Source organism: Nothoprocta perdicaria, unplaced genomic scaffold, assembly GCF_003342845.1.
Source record: "Nothoprocta perdicaria isolate Ctin4 unplaced genomic scaffold, notPer1 scaffold_1, whole genome shotgun sequence".
NCBI classification, from domain to species: Eukaryota; Metazoa; Chordata; class Aves; order Tinamiformes; family Tinamidae; genus Nothoprocta; species Nothoprocta perdicaria.
This window is the reverse complement of record NW_020454093.1, coordinates 7,817,463-7,844,758: the sequence shown is the minus strand read 5'-3', so window position 1 is coordinate 7,844,758 and position 27,296 is coordinate 7,817,463. Positions and strand designations below refer to the sequence as shown.

The 27,296-nt window shown below is 37.2% G+C and overlaps 1 protein-coding gene across 1 annotated transcript in view; it reads left to right on the top strand.

Annotated features, from left to right (window-relative positions):
- NDUFAF2 (NADH:ubiquinone oxidoreductase complex assembly factor 2) overlaps positions 1–27,296 on the top strand; it is a 44,500-nt gene that overhangs the window by 3,212 nt on the left and 13,992 nt on the right. The window contains exon 2 of the mRNA XM_026037114.1: positions 25,338–25,427. Coding sequence (XP_025892899.1) covers positions 25,338–25,427 — 90 coding nt within the window. The remainder of the gene's footprint in view (positions 1–25,337; positions 25,428–27,296) is intronic.

The window sequence follows — 27,296 nt, the reverse complement described above, 5'->3', positions numbered from 1 at the left end:
CTACACTGGGGGCTTGAAAAATGAAGGAACATATAAGCAACCTGTTAGTTTATAGAAAATAGTAAGATAATGAATAAATACCAATATGGAATTGCTGGTTTGACCAAACCTGTTTCCAATCAAAATTGTTTATTGTATGAGCATTGCTTTCTTGATAAGAAAGGGGCTGTGTTTGAACTGAGACAAAAGGGAGGAAATAAACTTTAAAAGAATTTAGAAGTTGTAAAATTGACAAGTGAATAATAAGGGAAGTAATTATTGCAAATAGAAAAGGAACTAAGAAAAATCTGTTACAAATGTCAAGACAGAGGGCAAAGACCCTGAAAAAAAGAATCATTTTGCCAGCAGAAATACAAAAGAGTTTGTGAGAATCAGAATACTTAATTTATTTCCAAATGTCACAGTTCAGATGCAGTGGGCTTGAAGATGTGTGGTACTATGTTTTTCAGAGAATTTTCACTTGAAGTAGCAGGAGAAAAAATGTTGAAATCGGGTCAAGCCTTCCTCACTATGGTGCAGTAGACTCATTTGCAAGAAAACATGGAAGTATTTGAGGATGTCCTGCAAGTGAAGCTTCTTACAAGACTATCTCAAAGTGGTGACAGTGATTAAGTAGTGCAAATGTGTTATGCTTGTCCTGAGAGGAGCATGCAGTGTAATTCATCAACACTGAGATGACTCTTCAGGTGCCAGGCCTGAGTGTCCCAGTCACCGGATGAGATTTATAAAATGGGAGCAGACAGTTTGATAAAACTGATTGATGGCTCACTTCAGTATTTTGGACAAGTCGTTCACTAAACAGACTAGATTTTTCTCTGTAATGCATTTATTTTTCTCGTTGTGTGACATACTGTCAGGGTATCACCATAGCTTTGCTGTATGAGATCATGGTATTTTTTCTTCTGTGCAACATATAGTAATTCTTAAGCTGATTTTAATTTTTAATTAAAAAAAAGTCATACAACATTTGCAATTTATTACAACAAATATATCATAGGAAACAATTGTTTACTTTTTTTGAAAAGGTTCATAAAGACTTTTAAGAGCTAAAATGATTATTCTGTGAAATCTATGAATAGATAAACTTTTATAAGAAGAGGAGATCAATAACAGGAAGGCAGTTTTCTTTGAATAATTATTTATCTGTGCTAAAAGTACTAAAACAAAGGCCTCCCACAAGTCAATGAGGAATGACCAGTCACTCAAATAGTCAGCTCCTGTTGAGGGTAACAGTCATGCCCCAAAAGGCTTAAGCTTTATGATTCCCTTAGGAACAGAAGCGGAGATGGTAAACGGATGTAAGGCTTGATTTGGAGCTGCAGCTAACTGGGAGCATCTGGAAAAAGCCTGGAGCATTCTGAATCCATTTTTTTTTTTGTTTGTTTGTTTATTGTTGCATAAATCCTGTCTTAGGGACCCCATGCTGCCTGATCCTGTGAAGATATGAGTTTTAATTTGAAAGCTGTCAAGCAAAGCATATGTTTCAGTTTGCTAGATTTGAGAGAAAAAAAAAAAAAAAGTGAAGTTAAAGTAGGCAAACCTGGCTTTAATTCTTCTTCAGAGTTTTAGTCTTTAAGTTTTATTTGAAGCCTGGTAGCGGCTTAGTTGCTGTGTTTTTTTTTTTTTTTTTTYTTTTGTGGTATTGAATTGTCAAGAAAACTGCCTTCAAAATTGGTGATCATTTATTATTATTTCTATTGTAAGTGCTATCTGGAAAGTTACATAACTGAGTTTCAGTCGTAAGGTTTGTTCCTCTAAGAACTGAATGTAAGCATGGACTTGTATGGAAACCTTTCTTTATTTGTAATGCCCAGTTATGACTGCATTTAGATCCTGTATCTTGTCAATTGCTCTCTCTACAAACCAAAAATAGGTAACTATGCAAGTATCTATATAATTGACTGATTGTGTAAAACGTGGGATATCTTAAATCTTATAGAATCCACTCTTTTAAAGAAGTTAGAAAAGCTCACTTTTCTTGGGATTAGAATATTCCCTTGTTTTGGATGGCTTTTTTTCCCCCAAGTTTTATGTTGAAGGCCAAGTTATAAATGACTTCCAAAATGTTTTATAGATGATGTGCTCGGATGGAAGACAGAACACCTAATCTCCAAAGCATGTATTATGAGGTTCGAGCTACAGCTTGTTTTTGATTCTGAATGTTAGATTTTTCATCGTATGAATGGAATCTGAGGAGGAGGCAGAGGCACATTCTCATGGTATGAGCGTTTAGAAAATATTTCTCATATGAAGTATCTGTTGGACCTGAGTGTGTATGTGTGTATATGTGTAGAAATGGATAATAGTTGACAATTACAGATTTGTCCAGATGGTGGCACTATTGCTACAGAAATGGTATATAGCTATTACTCACGGAATATTCCTGTCAATCAAGACTTCATAACAAAGAAACAGAACTCTCTTTTTTTTTTTTTTTGAGGGGAAAAAGTGTGTATATCTATTATACAGCAATAAAACTTGCATTGCAGCCTGCCAGCTTCTAGAATGGTAATTCTGGAATGACAAAACAGCTTCTCAGTCTGGGTGACTGCAGCAAAGCAATTACAGAAAAGCAATTACACTGTGAAGAGTGCAGATTAGTAAAGCATTAATATTTGAAAAACATTGTTTGGGTGCAGTGAAATGTTGTTTCCTTCAACTGACAGAAAATGAATTGACAACATGCATGATGTGTTAATCTCACCGATTTGAAAACCATAAATAGCAGTAAGTAGTCATGTGGGCAAGCAATTACTTGCATGTTATGTTGTACGGCTGGGTTTGATCCTCAGTGTGTACTGCACATTGATACTAAGCTGAGTTGCTGACCTTGTTGAGTTTCGCTTGCCACTGTTAAACTTCATGTGCTGTGCATTTGTACTTCTAATTAGTCTGTCTTTGATAGCCTGTTCTGTGTGTGGGGCGGGGAAGGTTCATCGTCATCATTGTGACATTGTACCTGCTTTATAGTTATGTTTTATTGCTTTTAGCTTTTGTTATCCTGAAATAGAAGGGAAATTTATCTAATTTTTGTAGAAAATAACATATCATCTGCTTGATACAAAGCCTGAGTATTTGAAATTGTTTTACCAAGCTAAAGAACAAAGTTGCAACTTGAAATGTGTCTATAGTGGTACAGAAACAGTTTAAGATGTATGTACAATTAATTTCTATCCTAAATACTGTCCAAATGCTGTCCGAAGTATACATCTTCAATACCTACTTTTGGCAGCTTATTAGGCAAAATCTTTTTTAGAAAAAAAAAATCTTCTTATGAGTTAAGAATAGGAGAAAATAAGAGAATAGGAGGAAAAATTAAAGCATAAATAATACTGTAGCCCCTCCATTATTTTTAACAAAGGGCATAGGTAGAATAAGAAGAGGGAAGAGATAAGAGATTGCAGTTGGGAAATCTTAGTAAAAGAGAAAAAAAGATGAAATAAAAGGAACTGAGGAAGGTTGGCATGCTACCCTTTGGGCCACTTCAACCTTTTCAGTTTTTCCTGAAGAACAGAGGAGGTGGTAAGGGATTTTGACTTCTGCTTTGTCCAGTAAGTTTTTGTGTGTGTCTTTATATAGCGTGTATAGATAGAAATATCTTTAAAATTCCAAGTGTACATAGATATCTTTAAAATATCAAATAAAGTTTCTGTCATAAGAGACTTGATAGTTTTAAGGTAAAATTTGGTGAGTACTGCTCTGCTTTGAGGAAGGAGAAGAATGAGGGCACGCCCTGTGTCTTGGTACAGGAGTTTTATAGCAAGGAGTATGAATTGAGGATGAAATAGAGAAGTTCAATATTAGTTTCCAGGTGTTCCTTACTTCTGGCCATGTGCATATGAAGGGCAAGGTAACTAACTTCTTAAATTTAGAAGATCTGGAAGCTCCGTCAAGAGGAATTGCAGTCAGAATGAGATTTGCTTCCAGGCAGAAAGGTCAAAGAGGATCAATTTGCCAGATCTCTGGAAGTGGTGATCAAAGCTGCAAGAAATTAGTGTGTCACAAGCTTTGGTATTCATGAAGAACATAGACACAAACTGTCACCTGGTTCGAGAGGAATATTGAATTTGGGGTGGGGAATGGTGGGAGTTGCTGGACTGAACCACCTTCCAGAAAGGTAGAATGCAGAGCTGAATAGCAGCAGCAGGATGACCATGGCCACAGGAGGGCCTCGGGAGAGCCTTGAGATCTTCAAAAGAGTTTGTAACCGCTCAGTGGTGTCTGGAGAAATGGTCAAAATAGGTGCCAGTGAAAATAACACTGATACACTCTGGCAGAGATGATGTTGTGGATGAAGGTTGTGGAATTGATAATGAAATTTACTACTGCTCAGTTACAAGAGCTAAGCTGTTAATATTGTTTCTGAAGGTTTTGATCATAAGAGGAGAACATAAAACCATTTTAATTCAGCACCTTCCCTACAATAAATTGGCATTCAAAGCCAACTTCCCTTTCTGGCACGCCAGCTGCCTCTGCTAGTGTGAGGCAAATGAGGCAATTAGGAATTGGACAGAGAAGAAAGAAGATTCCCAGTCATGTGTAAAGGGGCAGGATCTGTGGCTTCTTATAGGATTGCAGGCACTTAAGCAAAGGCATCAAGCAGTGAAGTACTTACAGGTATATTTGTTTGTCTTATATATATTTTTAAAGAAATATCATGCTAAATTGGAAGGCAAAACTTGCAGTAGCAGAGCGTGTGTGGAGGAAAATTGTGAGCATGAGACCTATGCCATAAATATATTCTCACTAGAAATATTTCAGGGTCCAAAGGATTACGAGAATGATTTGAAAGCATTTGTAATGCAGTTACTTTCATCTTTGCTGAAGGTGACTTAAGATAGCGTAAAGGATAGTTGTTGTATTGAGGATATGGCATGGTTTCTTGCAAGTGTCCTGTTGTAACTTGATTTTCTTAATCCTTGCAAATTAATTACCAGGATTGAAAATCATTGCTTTCAGAATTCTTTGCTAATGTGTGATACGTCCTCCTGCATGAGGAGCCTACACCTGTGGTAGTCCTGTGCCCTTGATAAGGTGCACATTGCTGCTGTTTTCTCAGACAAGAATGGGACCACAGCATTGTGAGTTCTGGCTCTCTAATTGTGGGAATCAGAATGTTGTAGTGATGGGATTTTTGCAAGCAACTATTTTACTCAATCAAGAGATATAATAAATGATGACTTGTTTTGGTCATCATCTATGACGCCTACTCTTTCTCTTTAATTGCATCACTACATCATAAAAAAAAAAAACAACCTTTTTTATTCTAGTAAATCATGAGAAGAAACTGATTCTGTTGAAGCTGATGAAAGAACTACCATTGTCTTCCAGAATGTCACTCTTCTTTTTGCTATTCTTGTGAAATAATTTCAGAGAGAATAATTCCTTATGGAGAGATCTGAAGTCAGTTCAATGTAGGTGGTATTTATTCTGGTTTAAACTATTTTAAAAACAAATATTTGATCTAAGTAATATGCTGGAGACATTGGACTCGAAAATTATCAGAAAATAGACACTTAATGGTATAAGTTGGTGAGACACCATTTGTCCATACTAACATCAATATCCACATTTATTTCCATGACACAGTAAATCTGTAACAGAACTAGCGGAACCTAGCGTTTCTGTGTCCCGTCCCCCTCCCCGCCCTGAAAAAAAGAGGAGGGGATAGGGCAGTCCTTTCTGTTTGAGGCTGCTTCTGTATCTTGTTTAATTTTGACCTCTCTCTTGGTTGTTACAAGGGTTTGTGCAACCTCATTCAGGATGTCAACTGTGTGGAAAACTAACCTAGTACAACTTGTTGGTTTTCTTAGTTGTCTGCTTTGCTGCTTTACACAACTGTATCTTGTAGTAGTATACTTTCATTGCAGATTATTAAAGTGTATAGGAAATCATCACTGTTTATGTATTGCTGTCTGAAGAACCCCAAAAGACTGCACAGAGTTTTACCCCATAGTTGCAGTGAATATAGATATTACTAGTTCACTTTTGTATTTTTTGCAAAAGCTTATGTTGCAGTACCCAAAGGAAGATGGAGATATCTAGGGTAGTCAGTTCCTGATGTCCACATGTAAAGAATGATCTTATTTTTCAGCCTGGAGGTATGCTGCTATGAAAATCTCATTGTAATGGATCATGGACTTTACAGTGAAGAACAGTAGGAAGATACAGCTGCATTCATCTGAATTTACTTCCCTCAAGCCCCTGGCCCTTCTTGCAGATAAGGAAGTAAATGAATCAGATGGATGAATGAAGACAGAAACTGATTGTCAAGGATTTGTGTTAGTTGCTGCTTGGTGGAATTTATCAGTCTGTTCTGCTGGGAAAACTTATTTTGCATTCTCCCTCCCTCTCCCTTTAAAAAATGTTAAAATCATCTGCAGCTTCAAAAAGTTCTTTTGAATTGTCTTGACTTGAAAGTTTGGGGTATTGAGAAGCTTGTGTTTATTAGCTGTTTTGTATACTCTTTACCAGTATCTCTTTCCTTATGAAGCAAACAAATATTGGTAAACTCTGGCTTGCAGCAGGCTTTTTACAAATGAGTCTTGAGATTCTGTACAAGAGGATGCAGCAGAAACACAGAGACTCTTACATTAGCTCTGATAATCAAGACAGCGCAGCTGATGATTAAAATATACCTACTTGCAAACTCTGACCTCTGCTGAGCTCAAGGGACTGTGTTCCCTTGCTCAAGTGCCCTTGAATCCTTGCAGATGTATTACCCTGGGTTCAAAAGCTGCATAAAGGGAAACTCTCCTGCAGGAGAAAGGAGGAGTAGTCATAATGAAGAGTGTGACTCAGAAAATGTAAATGGAGAATTAAGTGGAAATAAATTGTGTGAGACAGAAGTAAAGAAATTGTTAATTACAGTGCTATGCACAGTAAAAGCCAAAGGCAAATTTCATGTGATACTTCATTCTGCTCAGATGAGTAGAATGTAAAGGTAGGTCCTCTTCAGGGATTGGTGAAGAGAGGGAATACATCTTGCCTTGACTTTTAACTTCTTTGCTAAGTTGGCAGGCATGGCCTGAAAACCTGTGTGGCTTTGTGAGCTGCTGACCTGACTGGCCAGACAGGCACAGTGGGCACACTAAGTAGTCCAGACAAAATACTGTCAGGCAGCAGTCGGTGAGCTGCCTAGTCACTATATTCTGCATACTGATCCGGTGTAGCTTTATGTGCTAAGGTAATTATAGGCATCCTTACAGTGATGTTACTCTGTATAATCCAATGGAAATGATGTCTCCTGGTCAGTGTTTCTGCCAGCTGTCTCTTTATCTCTTTGTGTATCTCTAGCTTTAAAAAAGGTGAGGCATTCTTGCATATTTCATTGCTTTTGTTCTACAAATTCATTATCAGTAGAAGAGTATTTTGTGTCTTCTATAGACAAAAACCCTACAAAGAGGATTATTAAGTCTGAAACCGAGAGGCAGAAAAGATCTTAAGAACAAAATGAAGTTCAGTTACTTCATGGAGAAACATATCTGCTTACATACAATTATTTCAAGTTATTTGTCTATGGAATACTCCTCCATAAAGAACTTCATAATTCCCTATAGTCATGGGTGAAGAACAACAGATATCACGGTAACTTTCTAATACTTTTCCTGTTACTTCAACGCCGTTTCTCCCATCCGTGCAGTTTAAATTCTATTACAAGTTTTCCTCTTTTGATTGGTAAGCATTTAACTCTCTTGATTAGCAAGCTATGGTCTTGTGCTGTTGAGTGCATGATGGGTAGTTAATGGGTTTTATGGTTTAAAATTTATACATAAGAGAAGATCTGTAGATAAATCTGGACAGTAAAGGTCAGTCTAATTAGTAAAGACTTAATTCATCTGCAACCTAACTGAAATTTTTAGTTTTGTTTCATTTTATGTTTCATAGCAAAGGAGAAGGAAAAATGAAAACTTCTAAATTTTTTTTGTAGATATTTGTGGAGGTTGTTTGTCTATCCAGAGAATAAGAAAATGAATGTGTGTTGGCTGAAACAGGCCAGTTGTGATGGGCATCTGTCTAGCTCAGGCTATTGAAAGACAGTCAAGAAGGGGGGATTTGCAAAAAACTTTGATAACAGCACAGCTTGTAGCTGAAGTGAAATATAGAGATCCTGTGAAGGACTGAAAACAGACTTGACATGCTCACAGTTTGATTAGAAAAGCAATCTTTGCAGCGGTGTTAGGAATTCAGCAGTAGAGTAGGGTGCATATGCCCAGGCAAGAGAAAATAATGTTGGAGTAGTTGAGCCTGGATGACAGTTTTAGTATTGTGGAAAATGAGGAAAGTTACTGAAAAAAAAATGCAGAAATAACCTCTAAGTTTGAGATATATCCTGAATGCAGAGTCAAGAGAGCTCCAATTCTAAAATAAGACCAGTAAAAAAAAGTAGAGGGATGACATTCCCTAGTGATTAGGAGGGAAGGAAAGAGAATAACAATGTTTTGGATATGTTGATTTTAACATAAAGATCAGTCTTTTTGGAAGTGACAGATCTTGAGGCAGAAGGAAACCTATGTCTCAGAGTTCTAAAAAGCCTTTGGTTTTGTGCTTAGATGAGCAAACATGACAGTAAACCTGAAGCAATTTCCCAAGAATGCTTGGCAGTAATTTGTATGAGAAACAAGTAGTGAAAGAGGTTGTTAATAGGCTGTGGTACTCGGTCTTGCTGTGAGAGGGGCATTTGTGTAGCTCTGATTGCAGTGTGTCCAGAGACAAAGCGCAGGAGGAGAAAGGGGGACCAAGGAGAGAGGCAGTGCCTGGGGACAGCAGCCTGGGGAGACACTGCGGGATGGGAACCCAGGCTCATTTGAGAGCAGCTGCTGCAACAATTGCCACAAGATCTGCAGTAGGGCTGGAACTCTTGAGCTCATTTTGCTGGTCAAAATGCTGATATGACAGAAAAAGCTGGAAGTGAGTGAAGTAGCAGAGGAGGGTAATGGAAGTACAGCAAGAAAGAGTGATCTTTTTTCCTTCCCTTTTTTTTATTTCCCCAATGTGTTATTGCTTACAGATCATAGAGGGATTATCATTAAAGAGCAAACAAGAATACATTAGAAATAAAAAGGAAAACAGCAATGATTTGAATCACACTAGAGATTTTACTTAGTTAATGAGTTTAGTGAAAAAGAAGTCAACTTAGAAAGATGAGCAAAAAGCGCTTTTTAAGAAAACCTTAGATGCTGTATAGCAGTACATGTCTAGAACTCAATCCATTATCCATTTGTAACTTTTTTTGGTAAAACAACATTTTGGAGGAGGGAAAGAGTACAAAAATGTGTGTGCAGTAAAGACTTTGCCTTATCTTGCAGCCCCTTTTTTTCTCTCTCTCCACCAAATAAGGAATATGTATTTCTCACATGCTGGTACACTGTACCTTAAAGTCTATTGTCTCTTCAACACTTAATTTGAAATACTACATAACTGTATAATGTGATATAATGTCAGTGTAATCTCTGCCCATTGTGTTGATTGTTTTGGGGGCACTGCATGTGCTGCTGACAAGGGAGTAGCTTTCAGCTTCATCGCAGTTATTTTAAATACTGGACCAGTTAAAAAATGAAAAAATCCATCTGTTCAGTTGTCACACAGAAGAATATTTTATCTCTGAAGCACATTATTGCATCTAAAATTGACAGCACAGTCTGTGGGTTTTTGTTTGCTTTTATTTGTCCCACTTTCCTAGGCTAGTGGTACAGTTCTGATTAAAAAGAAAGAATTCTCTAAAAAATGAATCATCTCAAATAATGATTTTTTTTCCCTATCACTTCTGTGGTGTTGCAATGGCGAGTAAAGTTGTAAGTATTCTGTATTCCGTAGGTTTGCACTTATTTACTCCTCACATTTCCAAACTGTGAAGAGTATTGCAATTGCTGTGTTTAATTTTAGTAACTATTCACAAGTAGCACTAACACTTTAGCCTGCGTGGAATCTCTGCTCATCTGTGGCAGGCATGCCCCTCGATAGCTGTATGTGCTCCTTCTGTCAGGGCAGCATCCTGAGGCACGTTGAACGGCTTGCTCTGTGCTGTGCTGAAGGAGCTCACAGGTGAATTAGAGAAATGGAATTTGAATTAAAGAGATTTTGAATGATCACAACAAAGTTTGATTTAGTGAACACCGCTTTACTCTGGGCCTTTTCAAAAAGAATCCACATTTATTTCTGTAGAGCAAGTGGCAAGCTGAAATGTTTATCTTTTTATTAGTCTACTTAAAGTTGACTCATATTAAATTGTATCACTAGTTAATATTTTGAAGTCCTCAGACTTCAAGCACTTAGCATTTCTTCATAGTATTATGTAATAGAAGATCTCCATATGAAGATAGAAATTGCTAATAAAGGGTGTTTCCTGGTCAAGTACTGACAGTCTGCATGGATAAGGCAGAAACAGTTGGAGTAAAGCTGCAGCTGGCATTACGAAGTTGTATTTCAGTTTGAAATTCAAGTAGTGACAGTATGGAGATATTACATGCCTTTCTGTAAGGAATTGGGCAACTTCAGATGTGGGTTTTTTTCCCCTCTCTAGGATTCATGGGATTAGGCTCAAGAAAGCCTCGAATATATTTGAGTGCATTAAGTAAATTGAATCCAACTATAGGTGAGTTGAGAGGTGGGAGAAAACATTGATACCCAGATTAAGAAAGCCAGGTATAAAAGATGGCAGTGCCAATTAGCAAAGAGTGAGAAGGAGGGCTAAAATGTAAAGGGAATATAGAGTTGTCTCTAAAGAAAAGTTGTTATTGGATGCATCTGAAGATTGGTGTAAGTGGAGATGAAAAATAAATTGCTGAAGATGAATGAGACCTAGAACAGTATTTAAAGATCTGAAAAGTGAAAATTTGCTGGCAACTTGCAAATACATCTTGAGTTTCATCTAAGGTAGTGACTTCTGTCACTACTTGAGTCTTTTTGTGCATTGTATTGCAGCTGAATTAATTCACTTGTCCAGCCTAACCCTGCAATATAGCTTTTTACATTATATAAAATCCTGTAAAATTAACACCCCCCCCCCACCACCCGGGGACTAGGAGGTTTTGAGTATACTAGTTTGGTATTCCTGTTAAACATTGATTCATCTGCTAACTATTTTTAGGATCATATGGGAAGGAAAATAAGTTAGTAACTGTAACTACGGTGCCAGAAGGTGGCACTCGAAAATATTTAACACATGAGACTTCATAGGATCAAATTTGTTCCTTTTGTCCTGTGGAGAGTTATGTTCTGTGCATTTCTTATGTGTTGCCTGTTAATACTCTTTTCACATTTTGTGTCTAAATTTTCATGTACTTGGATGTTTTCAGTTTTGGTAGGAAACCTAAAAGTTGAGTTGTCGGAATCTGCACAGAAACTGCAAAACTCTTCATCCCAGTGGGCAGCATGCTGAATCAGCACCATTTGAAGAGCTTCATGTATTGATCTAAATAAACCATGATGGCCTCCAATTTGAAGGACATGGGTAATTTGGAAATAAGAACAATTAGAACTTCTAAGAATAATAGTGATAGAATGAGTTCTTCATGCAACCTTAGTCACGTAGGGCACTGTCAATAGTATTGTGGGTATTTTCAAGAAATAGAACCAGATTTTCTTGTTATGCACCAAAGACAAATACAACAAAATATTCAAGAAGCTGTTAGAATGCAGGCTGTTATGACACAGTCAGTAGCTGCCTTTCTTACTTTCTTAGTGTCTGCCCTAGCAGAATCTGTAGGTATACTCAGGTGAGAACTTGTAACTGCGTGCAGACTTGCTGGTGTCTACAAAATACTGCTGTTAGGAAAGAGCTTGGTGTGAGCTTTTGTTCTTCTGTTAAAGCTAATAAATATATGACCATGTCAAACTGACAGAAAGCCCTTCAGCGCTGTTTGATCTGGAAGGTTGTGACTCAGTAAAGCAAAACCAGAGATTTGTTGAAACAATATTTTGAGCAGGGAAAAAAATGGTATGTGAGAGAGGGAGAAAATATGTATGCCTGAGTAGGGAACTTGTGTTTGAGGAATAGCAAGTATATAGTGATGAGCCTTGTGAGTGTGTTTTGAAAGGGAGCCCAGTACTTCTCCCTGAGGAAGTTGCCCCCGTACTCTACTTCTTGCCAAATCACAGCATTTTGCATGGATGCGGTATGTTCTGTTAGCTGCTTTCTGGTATCCTTCCTTGGACCTTTCCACAAGGCAAATGTGACTTCAGTGTAGAGTAATTCTCTCACATTTTATACATCTGTCTATTCATCCATACGCTGTGCTTGAGTATGGAAATACAATCAGTTTTCAGGTCATTCCAGTTTGGGTAGATCTATAGAAATATAGAATATAGTGCAGGTAATTGGGGTAATGCTGGGAGGCTTGGGCAAAACAAATGCTCAAGTGACTTTTAGACCAATAAAACCTCAGGGTTTTTTGTCTGGGAATTACTCTATAGATAGCCATTTTCAGGTTATTCCCATTCTGAGAATTACAGGTGTTTTGAGGTGCCACATTGAATTCTGACATAAAGTGAATAGTGCCCCACTATTTTAGAAGATATTTTATTGATGTATCCAAAAGGACATGATATTGTGATGAGCTAATAGTAAGGTCCACCCTGCACCTCCTGAACATACACGTTCTTGTCTGGAGAGAAGAAAATAAGCACTGGCTGTCTTGGCGTTTCGTTATAATATTTGTCTTTATCAAACCATAATTTTTTTTCATTGTGAGTTTCTTTTATGTAGAAAGGAGGTGAGAAGGAAATGCAATGAAGAGACTCTCATTTGGTTGACTCCTGGAAATGTAATGTTTTTACATATTTCATGTTAATGTTTACAGAAGAGAGGAATACATTTTCTTCTAAAGCAAAATACTTAAATTGCTATAATATACCTACTGTATTGTATGTTCTCTTTAAACTGCTCTGAGAAATAGCAGTTGAATGAGAAACTGTATTTTGCTGTACTGTATTCAGAGAGGTGAACTATTCAAAACTGTATAAACTGTTCAATTTCAGTCATTTAACTGTATATATCTCCACCAATAATTAATGTAACTGGAGATATAGAAAAAAGAAACCTTCTCTGAACTTTTTCTCCTTGCGTATTTGATGATTTTGACACTACAGGCAATACTTTAAATTTTATTGCAGCTCCATTTCTATTTTTATCATAGAAAAATACGTTTACTGCTGAAAATATTGTGAAATGAATAGTGAGTTCAAATAAGCAGCTGATTTGAAAAGCTTTTCAAATATATTGAAGGCTTTTGTATTTTACTGCTAAAAGGAATATAAAAGATTATTTTTAATGTAAAAATATTTTTTGTGGATTATTTAACCTTTTCTTTAGTAGGGAGAACTAATGAGGGGAAAAATGACTTGTCTCAAGCTGGTAGACGCTATATCTGGGCTAGCTCTGTTTTAGTGAAGCTCAAATTCTAACATGAGAAAATTGCAGAAATTTACAATTCAAAGTGTGTTTCATCAGGGAGAAATCCGCAGATTGTTTTGACACTCAGTTAGAAATTCAGCATGAAGATGGACGTCTCATGAAATTTGCAGCTGCTGATTGAATTTATATTTCCATAAAGGCCATCAACAGTAGCAGCCTGCAGGGGAAGTGGGGGGGAAATGACAAAAACTGTGAGGCTGGCATTTTTCCTCAGCCTTAAAGTAGCAAATTACTTGTAATAAGGTCTTACGCTGACCAAGATTAAAGAGAAATATAGGCAACCAGTAGGGAACGATTTCTCAGTTTAATTGATTTGAACTAAAAATATCCAAATCTGATATTTAAATATATGATTAGTCATCTGTACAGTATGTAAAATGCAGCTACAAGCCAAAAAATGTCCTTAAACTGAAAAATAAGGCTCTGAGTGGTAATTACAGAAGGTTTATCATACAGGTAATTTGATTGTATGTTAACTTCTCAGGATAGAAAATGAATGTTATAGAAATGTGGGAAAATAAGTTGCTTTTATTAAGGGCTGAAACTCCTCTCATTATCTTCCCTATATGTGCTTCCTCTCTGTCTTTCATATATATGCACGCACACATATGAATATGTCCAAGTCTTGAATTTATTTTTGAGTATCAACTTTCATTAAGTTTGCTATTTAACAAGTAAACGTCACGAAAACATGTTAATGTTGTTGAAGCAATTGGCAGGAAATGCCATTGGGACCAGGTACAACAGGTTCAATTACATTAGAATGCTCTGTGCATTTGCATTAGTTTTCCATAAAAGAAACCCAGGAGTAGGGTTATGTTAGATATTTTTGAAATTTAGTTTTGATAGAAAGTGTCACTTTTTAATCATCCTTGGAAGAATGCATCTTCCTGATGAGCCATGTTTCAAAACACCTGTATATCTTAAGGTTACTGGAAAAAGAAACATTGAGGCTTTTCTTTCATCTCTGTGCAGAATTCCATTTGCAAGGCAGCAACATCCATGAAGTTGTACTCGGATGCAAAAGATATCAAAAGAAATAAGGAATTATCAAACACTATTTATTAATGGTCTGCATTTGTGCCATCCAGTGTTACAGTTTTGTCATGTCTTGCAATTTAGGCACAGCCAAAAAAAATATGTTGGAGGTCAAAAGTCACCTAAATGTTCCAGAAATTAAAGGTGCTTCTCTGTAGCTAACCTAATTTCTTTGCTACCTTTTATTGCACTAGCTCTTTTAACCTATCTCCAAACTGTATTTCATCTTCGTATCTTGTATGCCAACTCTCGCTCAAACCTCAGCCCAAAGGTGGTACTTCTTACTTGCTGCCCTAAATGGTTGTGTGATTTCCCTTGTTTCTTTGCAAAGTTGCGCTCCAGTGTAACAAGACACAAATGCTGTGTGTCTTGATATCAATTCAAGTTTTAAAACAAATTCTTGCAGAATTAGCATTGTTGGAAGCAGTTTGAAACTACATAAACAAAAAAAAAAACTTTTCAGGAAGAAATTTGAAAGTAACCTAACTGTAAAATTTTCTGTCCCTTTTATTAAGTTTCTCCATAAAAAACACATGTTGCTATTGTAGTGAGCCCAGCCAGGGGGTACTAAGATGATTAAGAGACTGGAGCATCTTCACAGTGAGAAAAGGCTGAGAGCGCTGGGGCCCTTCTGTGGGGAGAAGGGAAGGCCAAGACGGGTGTTATGAGCGTGTCCAAGGGTCTGCCCTTAGGTAGGGTGTGCAGAAGGTGGGGACAGACTGGGCAGTGCCCAGCAATAAGGTAAGAGGCAGCAGGCACAAGAGTATCCTCAACCATTCTGTGACTCCATAGCTCTGGCTTTTTCGTTTTTAACATTTTTTGTATGTGATTTGAGTAAAATATTTGGATGCAAAATTCAGCAGGAATGTTGCAAGACCCAATTGACAGTTGAGTGGTTGCACTGTCAGGCTGCAAACCCCTCGTGCGCGTACTTGGCTTCTATAGAATAGCATCATATGTTGTGTCAGTGTCTGTGCATTTGCAACCCTTCAGGTTCTTTTATCTGAGAGTTCAAAGGGGTTCAATAGGAGTCACTATTGCTGTTCTGCCTGTTTGCCTTGATCCTGATAGATTGTCTCATCCAAACCCCCCATACAGCTTATAACAGTATTTTTGAAAATTTGTGCTAGACAGGGTAAAACTGAATGTTTGAAAGTTTTCTGTCTGGTCAACCTCACCAGACTCTACTATTTTTATACTTTTATTCAGTCTTTGTTAGGTATTTTATTCCTTTTAATTTGGACTTAGATTGTCCAATGTTTCTCCCAGCAACAGTCGAGCATGTTCAGTGACTATCTCTACAAACAGTTTGTGTATTCCAGGGTCGTGCTGTGCTCGCTTTAAAACTACTATTAAAATTACTTGCACATCTCCCAAGGAAGAGCTCTTACTCCTCCCTATGCCTATTAACTGGCTTTGACTGTCTAGGAGACTGCCAAAGATCTCACAGACGGTGAAGGTATGGAGCTGTGTCCTTTATAATCCTCCTTTGAAGGTGGTGGTTTGCTGGCTGCCACCCCAGCAAAGGCAGTCAGCAAAATGCAAGGAAAAGTGTCAGGGTCTCCCAGGTAGGGTTCTGTAAAGACCACATTGTGTTACTTTAAGTTAGCTCCTCATCTTCCTTTACTTCAGCAGTTGTGCTTCTGGAGTGACTGTGGCTGAAATACGTTAACATTTTCCACCTATGCACTGCAATGAAAAACCAATTCAATAAAATAACAATATTTATATTTTTTAATGCATCAAATACTATGCACAATATTAGCTCTAATTGTGTTCAAGCCTTGTATATGACTGAATTTTCTTTGTAAATCTCAAAGCCATAATCCTTTTTTAACATTTATTAAAAATTCCAAAAAAATCCAGCTCCCAAAAAGAAAATGTTAGCTCCTTCAGATTGTTTGTGTGCAGCAAGCTCTAATAATTGACTTTGTTCTGAAAATGGAAATACTAAATGAGAGTTTGTAAATGACTTATAATTGAAATATAATTAATCATCCAAACCAGACTGTAATGCTGCTGTGTTAGGTCATATTGCTTAATTGATGTTCTCCACAGCTGTAACTTTCTTTTCATTTCATTTACAATTCATACCCTTGCTGTCATTTGCCCATTCCTCTTCCCTGCATGACTGCCTTTTTGTTTATCTTCTTGCATTATGTTTTTATTTATAGACTACAAGTTATTGTACACTTCATATCTGCTTGCTAAATTCCCTTTATACATGCTAAATCCCCATTTTTAAGCTGTTTTTCATACATTTTCATACATACACAAAATATTCAGTACTTTAGTCCCAGATTTATTCGCATTTTGACAGTAATTGGTAGAAAACTGTTTCTGGAATCCGATAGACCAAAACAAAACTGAGAAAAATAAACCACAGTTGGGAGAAAGCTTCCAAGCTTCCACATGCCAGAGCACTGAGGATCCGTCGGCTATTCAAGGAAGTAGCGTTTGTGCTAGTATTATTTACACACTTTGGTTCCCAGAGAATGTAGTGTTGTGTGTTGCTAGTAAGCTGCTTATCAGTTTGTTTACCAAGCCGTGGTTTCTGTGTAAAGGTGCGGTGGTTGCTGGGCTTTGTGCTGTTTGGATGGGGTAGAGTGCACAGGGGTTTTCAAGGAGCGAGAAAGGGAGGGTAGGTTGCAGGAAATCTTGTTGCATTCCTTGAAGTTGATGACTGACTAGAATAAGAAGCAGGAATTTAGCAGGTAGTTTGGAGATCTCATTGTTCACTGAAGGAACTTGCTTCTTAACAAACTGCAGTTGAAATATTTTTGCTTCAGCTAAGCACTTCCATCTGAGGTACAGCAGCTTTCAAATAAACTAAAATTTGTGTGAATGTGTATAAAAACGATGGGTGCTGCTCTTTAGTTCATTTGTTAAGATCATTAAATTTCTTTCCTAAAAAGTAAAATATAAAAAAAGAATGGCGTTATCCGTGCACTTGTGATGTAGAAGTAGATAAATACAAGGTGACCACTAACCAGATCATAACTGCTTATAAGCCATGTAAAAACACAATTCTGATCTCTGAGAAATCAACCTGACTTCTGAAATGAGAATGGGCATGTTTTAAATTGATTTGGGCTTTACATGTAGAAAGCATGAATCTGTGCAGCTCAAGCAGAGGACAGCTTTCAAGTGCTTATCTAATGGGTAAGATCTGAAAAGAGCTTCAAAGGAGATTTATTCCCTGGGAAGCATTTGGGTTGAAATACCAAGCGTTTTTTCAGCATGTTAGATATTACCTCACATTGTTTTTGCTGTAAATAATGCTGCTAAAAAGGTGTATGTGGGGGTAACTATAAGTGGAGTGTATGGAATAAAAACATTATGAACTGTTGGGTTTCATTAAAACTACCAAAACTAAGAATTTGCTCTTGAGACCATTGCAGGCACTTGCTCAGCTTGCACGCTGGCTTATCAGGTAGGGAGTTTTGCAGCAATCCTTTGCAACACACCTGAGCCGTGTTCAGAGCTTGGCCAGGCCTACAGTTACCAGAACAGACTATCTAGGTTCAATATTCTCTAGTCTCAATATGCTCTATTCAGCATACTCAGTATTTTTATTATTATTATTTTGGAGAAATGCCTAATACATTATATTCTACAATAACCAGAAATGAGCAAATTATGTGTTTTTTATACTTCTTAAAAGGTTAAATGAACTACTTTATTTTTAAGTCCCTTCTCCCTCACTCCCCAAACTTTTCGGACTTACTATCACTGACCTATATCACTAATTTTGTCTATAGACCAAAATTAAAACCATGCTTTCAGTTAATCATTTGGTAGAATAGATTATGCTGTAGACTTTTGATGTTTTAAAAACAGAAGTGTATCATTTCAATAAAATATTTATTGCTAAGTCTTTTAAACACCATAAACTTTCTATAGCAAATTTTGTTTTATTTTACGTAAAATACTTGTGTGCTTTTACATGAACAGTTAGGAGACATTTAAACACAGTTGCCATAATCCAGATGGAAACTGTTAAACTTCTGGCAATTTTACTTAGAACATTAGTCAGTCACAACTATGATTGTAAATTTAAAGGGACCAGCTTGAGAAGGAAAGGACACATGTATTTTAGCATTTTGGAAGTCTTCATTACTGCATTCATGAATTCAAAATTACTTCTGGGAAATTATTTCTATCAACTTTTGCCTAATGTCTGAATTAAGAAACACTAGGAAGATTGCCTTAAAGCTTTCAGATCGAAGAAGTGGGAAGCCTTTTTCTGTGATGGACCAACCTTACTAGTGGTGATCCGGTGCTATATCTTACTCAGTATCTTACTAAGCAAACTGAATAGAGGGAGCAGTGTTTTGAGAACTTTTCCTTTTGGATTTTGATGAGATGTCCAGTTGTAGCTAACCTTGGGGAAACCTGGTAAAGAGATAATTAATGCTTCCCATTCGAGACCTAGGCTACCATTCCTTTTGCTTTCTTCAGTGATTGGTCACATCATTAGTATTTGCTCCATCTACAGCTTGATGGCATATCCGTAGGTCTTCTGCATTGGATATATGAGGGTGGTTTTTTTCTGTTTGGTAAGATTGGTTTCAATTTCAATTATTTGTTTGTCACCTTAGTTTTCTGGGTACTTTATAGATGTATGCCAGAGAGTTCTGGGAGTTAATAGCCTTAATTTAAAAATAGGAGAGAGGAGACATGTCAGGCAGGTATGAAAAAACCTTATGATAACAAAGCCTTTGTTAGGTACTGTTTGTTTTCTAACTCCTTGTTTATATTTTCACTGCAGTAAATACTTATTTGAACCCCTTATTTTGGTTTCTTCCCTCCCATCCTACTCCAGTCCTTCCTAGCTCATTGAGCAGTTTTGTTTGTTTGTTTTCCAAAGTTTCATTGAATCTGTCCTATGTCTTCTATTATCAGCATTTTGCTTGAGTAATTTTCATCTGAAAATTGCTGTTATCTGTACTATGTATTTCATGTTACTGTAACAATGTGTTCTGGAAGCTTAATTAGACAGTGGGACACAACATACGTGTGTGTGTGTGTATACGTACATGCATGCCTGCTATATATAGTCAGTCCCTCACTGTCTGTATGCATACAGTGAAGCAGTTAATTAAGTCCATACAAATGATTTTTGCTTATCTACACGGGCATATTGATTTGAGACAAAAAAATGTAGTTTGTGACAAAGTGCAAAATATCCCTCTAAGTAACTGTTTTTTAGCTAGGAACTAGAATCAATTTCAGGCTTGTACACTACTGCTGCCTGTGGTATCAGTAGGCACATTTGTTCAAGATAGTCTTAAAAGTAAAGTCTCTGAGAAAGGCCAGGTTTATTGGTTTTATTTTTCAAAGGCAGATGTATATCGGGGCACTGTTACTCAAGTAGCTTATCTTCTGAGGAAACTGAGAAATAAATTTGTTCTTTAAGTAAAATGCAAAATATAGTCATGCAAAGCAACAGAGGCCCACAATGTCAAAATCGTTCTGGTTAGCAGATGAAAGATAGAAATTGGTGCATGGAATTGGATTTGAGTCATTGGAATTCTGGTTCTGAATAAGGCCTGGTTATTTGTCAATATTTACCTTATGTTGGATTAAGTAGGACAGAAATGAGTCTTCTTGCATTTTGGTAAGACAGTGCTCTAGGTCATTCTTACGCTAGGAAATGGGCAACATTTTTTGGTCAAAGAGGGGGTATCAGGCATTTAATTTCTGTGTAGTCATATGGTACCGTTGCAAGAGTAATACTGAGCAATTTTTGCTCTTCTGTGTGCTTGTAGATGATTTGCCTGGAAAGGGAAAAGGACAATATTGTCCATGTTTCAAAGAACAACTTTTGATCTTCTGAAAGTAGTTTTTTACCTTGTTTCTTCAAGTATTCATTCTTGACAGTTGCTGAGTAACTGAATACTAAACCTGGTTTGCAAAAACTCGTTCTTAGACATACACTTATAAGAAGGGCAGGATGTAGATGGCATAGAAAAAAAAAAATGGATGAAATTATATTTGTTAAGCTGAAATTCTGGGTTAAAATTTAGGACCAAATCAGAGTAACCAATCATAACAATTTGGAAATATTGTCACTGTTGGTCCCCCTCTCTAGGATGAGAACCTCTCTGGAGGATCCATCTGAGGCTTTTGAAGACTCCTTAAACATCCGTCTCTTTTGCACTGAGAAGTAGGCTGTGGGTACTGTCAAGGCATGAAAAGTCCTCGTAAGTGGAAGTCTATAGAGGACAAGCCAAGTCCTCTGGGCTATCATCAGATGTGCTGCTGTGATGCTAATATCCCTTTCTGACCAAAGATAAATGTTCTTGGGGTATGTCTGTGGGAAAGTTGGCACCCTCTGCTCATGCCAATTCCACATTAAAAAAGGATTTATTCTATGGTGACTGTACAATAAAGGTTACTGTCTTCTGTGGGCTTCCCAGGCCCGTGAGGTGTCTTACCTCTGTTAGACTATTTAGACTATATGTTTTAAGGTATGTTGACAGAAGCTGGAGTGTAATGGAATTATCTGTGCTAGTTTTCACTGCCTGATAAGTCTGATGACAATCTCCTGAGCTGGAGAAACTAGCTGCTGTGATTAGACTGCTCAGTAGGTAGATGAACTTGCTTGGCTATCTGTAGCTTATCCTGCAGCATGAACCATGTTTATACAATGCAAAATGCATTGTTACCAATATATAAATAATATAATGAAGTATATTGGAGAAGAAAATGTTGTTCAAGTGAATTAATATGCAAATTGTTTCTATTTAATTGGACATTAGTTGTAAATGTTATAGAGACCCATAGCTAGTAAAAGCAGTGAGTGTTTTGTTACAGAAACTATGGCATGGTTGGATCTATAGAAAGATAAAGGCATTCATGTCAAGTAGGCACTGAGATGGCACAGCTATGTCCACAGCACTCTCAGATGTGGATTGTGTTTTGGTTTTTGAGAGTGAGAAGAGTTTTATACTGTGTGCCAGTGGATTTTTTTGTGTGTTTTTCCCCTTGGAACATTTGGGAACATGTTCCCAAATACAGAAGCATTCATCCATAGGCATAGGACCATCACGTTCACTTGCCTGGGCCTTTCAACAGGGAAGGGAAAAGGCACATCTTTCTTTGGAGAAAGGGTAATTAGTACCTGCAGACAACTTTGGAAAGCCAAATGTGCTGTTGATAAGGTGTAAACATAAAGAGCAAAATCAAAGCACGTGGTTTGCCTGTGGGTATCAGATATTTCCATCTTCTTTTGACTTGCTCTTTCAGCACTTGACCAAGTTTAATATTGCTTGATCCTGCACCGGTGTAAAACTACAAATCATTGATCGTGCTTCTCTTGAGGTTAATGGAAATCAGAACCATAGAAAGAAGCAACCTGTGGCCTTACTTGCTGCTCTTAAAAGCTGAAATTACTTTCTAATATGATTTTATAAAGCATAAAAGACTTTATCTGACTTCAAATCTATGAATTATTAGACAAAATATAAGTAAAAGTGTAAGTGATAGATGTCAGGTGCAAATGTTAAACTACTCTATTTTATGTGAAACTAATATTGATTTTTTTCTAATTTATTTCTATTTTTACTGTCCTGAACTATTGAAAGTACTGAATTTGTCACTCATCACAAAAATTAAGAGCTTTAAAAAAAAAAAAAATTTGAATTTTTCATGAGATCTGGGAATCAACCTTTTACAATCAATAGAAGATTATGATTGTAGTAATATTGGAAATACGCTGAAGTCTGATTCCATTATGATATATGCTATGTTGGCATAAACTGAGTTTGGTACTTGATTCTTAGATTGATATTTCTTTTGGTTTTATTTATGAGGAGGAATTGTTAATTTTTGCAGTTCTGCAAAATTAATGCGTAGGTATGCATAGTCCACCAGTAAAAAGTTTGAAGAACAATTTCAGACCCAACTCAGTGGGAATCTAGAAAATAATCTCTTCCTCGTTTGCTACCCCCTCACATTCTGTTTAGGGGTTCCCTTGTTGGCCTCAGCTGCCTCTTTTCTTCTTCTGACAGACTCCCTGATTATTATTAAACACTTGTTTTCAGGTCTCACTTGAGTCGTCACGTTGACTTGCAGGCAGCCAGGGACAGAAAGGCTTAGGGAAAATATGTGCAGTAGGAGAGTATGTAACAGTGAATATATGCAAATACAGTATTGCTTTCCAAAACATCTGCAAAGTACTTAAATTTCTTGGCCAGTTTTCAGAGCTGGAACTCCTGCAAAGTTGCAAATCTTGGCTACCTTAGTGTTTTGTGTAAGTTGTGTTGGATGTGAGCGTTCTATACATCTGCTAAATCCCTTCTGAAATAGTCTGTGTTTTGGTTTGTGGGGTTTTGACTGTTATTCTGTGGATAGGCTGTGTCTCAACCCTCTTATGCTTCTAAGATCTGGTCAATCTGGTGAATGAAAATGAGGTTAACTTTAAAGTTAAAACTATAAGTTGTGGTTCTTCAATTGCCATCTGTAATTGCTTTGTATGTGTGCATTTGTAAGTGAGGCTTCTTAAGCTGCAATAGCAACTGTTCTGGTTGATTTGAAAATATGGGAATAAATTAACCAATATAAAGAAAAACTATCTCTAGCATGAAAAAACTTATATGGACTGTAAATGGTTTAACTGAATCTAAACAGAGCTCTGTGTGATCTTGAATAAAAAAACTATGTCAATTATTTGTTAGCAAGTGTGTTCTAGAAGAAACCTAGGGGACAAGGCAAACTAGGCAGCTGAAGTTAATTAGTGTCACATCCAGATCCCAAATGCAGAGGGACTTAAAAGCCCCAGCACTACTCTGTGATGATTCTTTTCTTTGGGAAATACTCTGAATTTGGCTCTCATTTGAATGTGGAATATGGGGATAATCTTTTTGTATGTGTTTTCTGTGAAAGCTTTCAGCAGAACACACGGCAGGTTTTAGCTGAAAGTGTATTTGTTACAGATATTTTATCTGGAAATTCATAAAAATATAGTATCAATTACATCAAGTGGGAACAAGTAAAAAAAATATATTCCCCGTTTGGCCTACATCAGTTTACTCTGGTTTTTCTACCTGCTCAGGACAGGTAGAATTATGGAAATGTGCTGAGCGTAGTGGTAACGTGCAGTCACTTCCCAAGGATGAAGTTACTTCTCAGAGTTATATAGGCTCAGGCCTAATTAGATTTTCAACTTTTCTGGAAATCTTGTATATGCAAAGGAAGTAATTCTGATTTTTGTTTTTGTGTTTATTTTTCCCTGGAGGGAAAAAAAAGAAAATTATTTAAAGCAAGTATATTAAACATAATATATTCAGTATATTGGAAGTATATGCTTATATGTCTATAAAAATATAAATAATAGATTTTTCAATGGTGACAATACTTCTAAACTTACAGACAGAATGATGCTACACTGTAAAGTATTTTCTATACCTAGTGATTTCTCTCTGAAACATATGGTAGCAATTTTAGATTTAGAAGCATGAGCAAAAAAAATGGCCAAACTGATCCTTTGCTTAAATAATATTACACACATAAAGCTCCTTTCTAAAGAAAGTACTTAAAAATGAATAGCAAGTTCATTATTAAATACTTAACAAAGCAAAATAATAGCCCTATTCATCTGTTAACCAGAGAAATTTCTGACTGCTCTCTGTTTTGAAAGTAAATTTTGTAAGTGAAGGCTTTAGTAGTATATATTTAATTTTTAAAAGTCTGAAAAGTAAGCCATTTTGTCACTCAATAGCACAATATCTCGCAGCACATCTGCTCTGCTTGGTGTTGCTTTGCATGGGGTCTAGATGTCTAAATGTCTAATTCAGCATTGGCTTTGCTTTTCGTATATTGCATGTTCTCTGCCAGACCTCTGATCGGTTTCATGCGGCTTGAAACACAGCAAATAGTTAACGGGCACGACGAGGTTCGTGGAGCTGCTAGAGAGGGTTGAGCACAGAGCAACAAAGGTGATTAAGGGACTGGAGCACCTATCACATGAGGAAAGATCAAGCTGGACCTGTTTAGCCTGGAAAAGAGAAGATTGAGAGCAGATCTGTTTAATATGTATTTATCTCATATACCTGAGGGGAGAATGTAAAGGGGATGGGACCAAAGTCTTCTCAGTGGTGGCCAGTGATGGAGCATATGGTAATGGGTATAAGTTGAAAAACAAGAAGTTCCATCTGCATGTGAGGAAGAGCTTCTTCACTGTAAGGGTGAGAGAGCCCTGGCACAGGCTGCCCAGGGAGGTTGGGGAGACTCCTTCTCTGGAGATCTGCAGCACCTGCCTGGATGCTGCCCTGTGCTGTGTGCTCTGGATGTCCCTGCTCGAGCAGGGGGTTGGCGTAGATGTTCTCTAGAGGTCCCAACGGTTGGGGTTCCAACCTCAACCATTCTGTGATTCTGTGTAATGTGAGAAAAGACAAATGCACAGAGTAGTTGTCATTGATTTGAGGTGATATGGTCTAACTCCTGGGCAAAGTGACTAGTAAAATTTTAATGACAGATTTTTGATTAAAATGTTTTCAAGTTTCTGTCCAACAAGTACGTGGAGGATATCTGAGGGAAGGAAATAAACAACTAATGGAAAACCGATTGACATCTCTTCAGAGAAACATTCTCAGAGGGAGGAATAAGTTGGATTGGAATATAATTGTTCTTAGTAATTGAAATCAGCATGCAAACTTTAACAGAAGCTCCTAAAACAAGTAGCATTTCAAATGATATCTGAGTCATAAGCATTTTCTTGGTATTTTACTCCTTCTTTTATCCTGTAGATATTTACACTTTTGTCACACAGTTCTTTCAAAACGGTAGCATAGTCAGCAAATATATATACATATATATATATATATAAAAACATGCATAAATGTTTATACTTACCTGCTGGTTTTGTTTTCTTTTGTTATAGGGCAGATGATTCCTGAGAGAAGATTCGTAGAAGCAGTAAATCGGCAGCCATATCTGTATGAGATGGGTGACTTTCCAATAGAATGGGAAGGTAAATCTGGAAGCCTTTTTTATTTCAAGATAATGTTGCTGTTAGAAATATTGAATCTGAATCCAGTGCAATTCCTGACTATATGAAAAGATAATAGAGCCTTTAACAGCCTAGTTATTATGGATTCCTAAACTAATCTCTTACAAACAGGATAAGTTTAGTAAATCAGTAGTTAATAAAAATGTAAACAAAGCCAGCATCACCATGGCTATCTCCTGTTAAATTTCATAATATTTGTGCCTGAGGGTTATTTGATAGAATAGCTCAGCTTAAATGGGTTAAACTTCGTAATTATGCCTTTGCTGTGGTGTTAACTTGTTGGCCAGTTGAATTGTTCATGGCACAGTCAGTGGTGGCTGTGGCCATATGCACTGGGATTTTTGGGGTTGTTTTTGTTTTTCTTGGTCTTTAGAGGTGGTGGCTGGTTTCCTGTGCTCTTCCCTACACCCTGCTGTAGGGACAGCTTACTACAGCCTATTAAAAATTCCTTTTTTTTTTTTTCCTGCTACTATTGATGAAAACTTTGCCCCCAAAAAATGGGACATGGCGAGAAATTCGTGGGAGCTAGTAAAATTCCTGAAGAGGTTTAAGTGCGCTGAGCTGTCCAGAAAAGCATCTTCTCTGAGAAAACAGAAAGCACAGAGGGGGAAGCGTATGGAGTTCCTGAGACTGTGGGAGCTTGAGTCAGTGTGGGCTGAGGTGTGGTTTAAAATCCAGTGCTCTGTAGGATAAAGCAAGGAAACCCTGGAATAATAGGTACAGTTACCTCAGCATTCACTGCGTGCTTTGTGGAAAATAATATCCAAACATCTTTGGGAAAGTGTTAGGCTTAAAACAAGCAAAAGGAGATCTTTTTTAAACAGTGTGTAGTTAAATTCAACTTACTGAATTCCTTATCAGTTCAGTTCCTTAGTGGTGACTGCTCTGCATTCTAAAAATTTTCATGAGTTGAAAAGATGCTTAAAGAAATCCATGGAAGAAAAATCCATCTCACATACAGACATCTCTTGGTTTAATTTACCTGTGTAACCCAAATTGGTGGAGACTACTGTGCGCTTTGAGAAAATATCACAATATTCTTTGGGCCCAGTATGCCCCTCTCTGTAGCCTGGAGCGAAATGTCAGATGTTCCCACCTTGTCTTTTGTTGATGTACTGTCCACTCATTTCTTCAAATTTTTGTGTGACCAACTAATGCTGGAACTAAAAGCTTCTCAAAGCTGTTTCAGCCCAACCAGCAGCCTTTGCCATCAATGGGGAAAACAGAGTATCAACAGCTTCAGTCCTTCCCTATCACAGCACCCACCGCTGTGTGTGTAGGAGCTGTGTAGTCTCAGTGTAGTAGCTCTTTGCTCTGTATCAGTCTGCAGTTCCCCAGTGCCGGGCGAGGGCCCGGCCCTGCAGGGTTGTGCTGCATCTCTGCTTTCTCCTGGAGACTTACAGCTTCATGCACCATTGGATTAAATCCCCTAGGTAATCAGATCTGCAGGTTTTTATAACAGTTCTGAATGTCAATCAAGGCTTCTGTAAAACTGAAATGTGCTCCATATTATGAAAATAGATTCATAATCCCTTGTGTTCTTGGTCCAACATTTGTTACTTGTACATAAAATCAATTTTCTTTTCAAAACAATAAAAAGTTTCCTTTAATACTAGAGTATTAAATTCAAAGTCCTGTAATCCGTGCTCACAATACAAGTGTTAGATAGTCTTCTTTAGATAAAGCCTCAGATATTCTACGTGCTGGGATGCCTTCGAGCAATACGGATGCAGATAAGAGCAAACCTTCCTATAAAGGTAGTTCCAAGTTCACTTCCTGCATTACCCTGTAGAAAGGGCACGTTAGCTCCTCAGCACGTGGCAGCAGTGA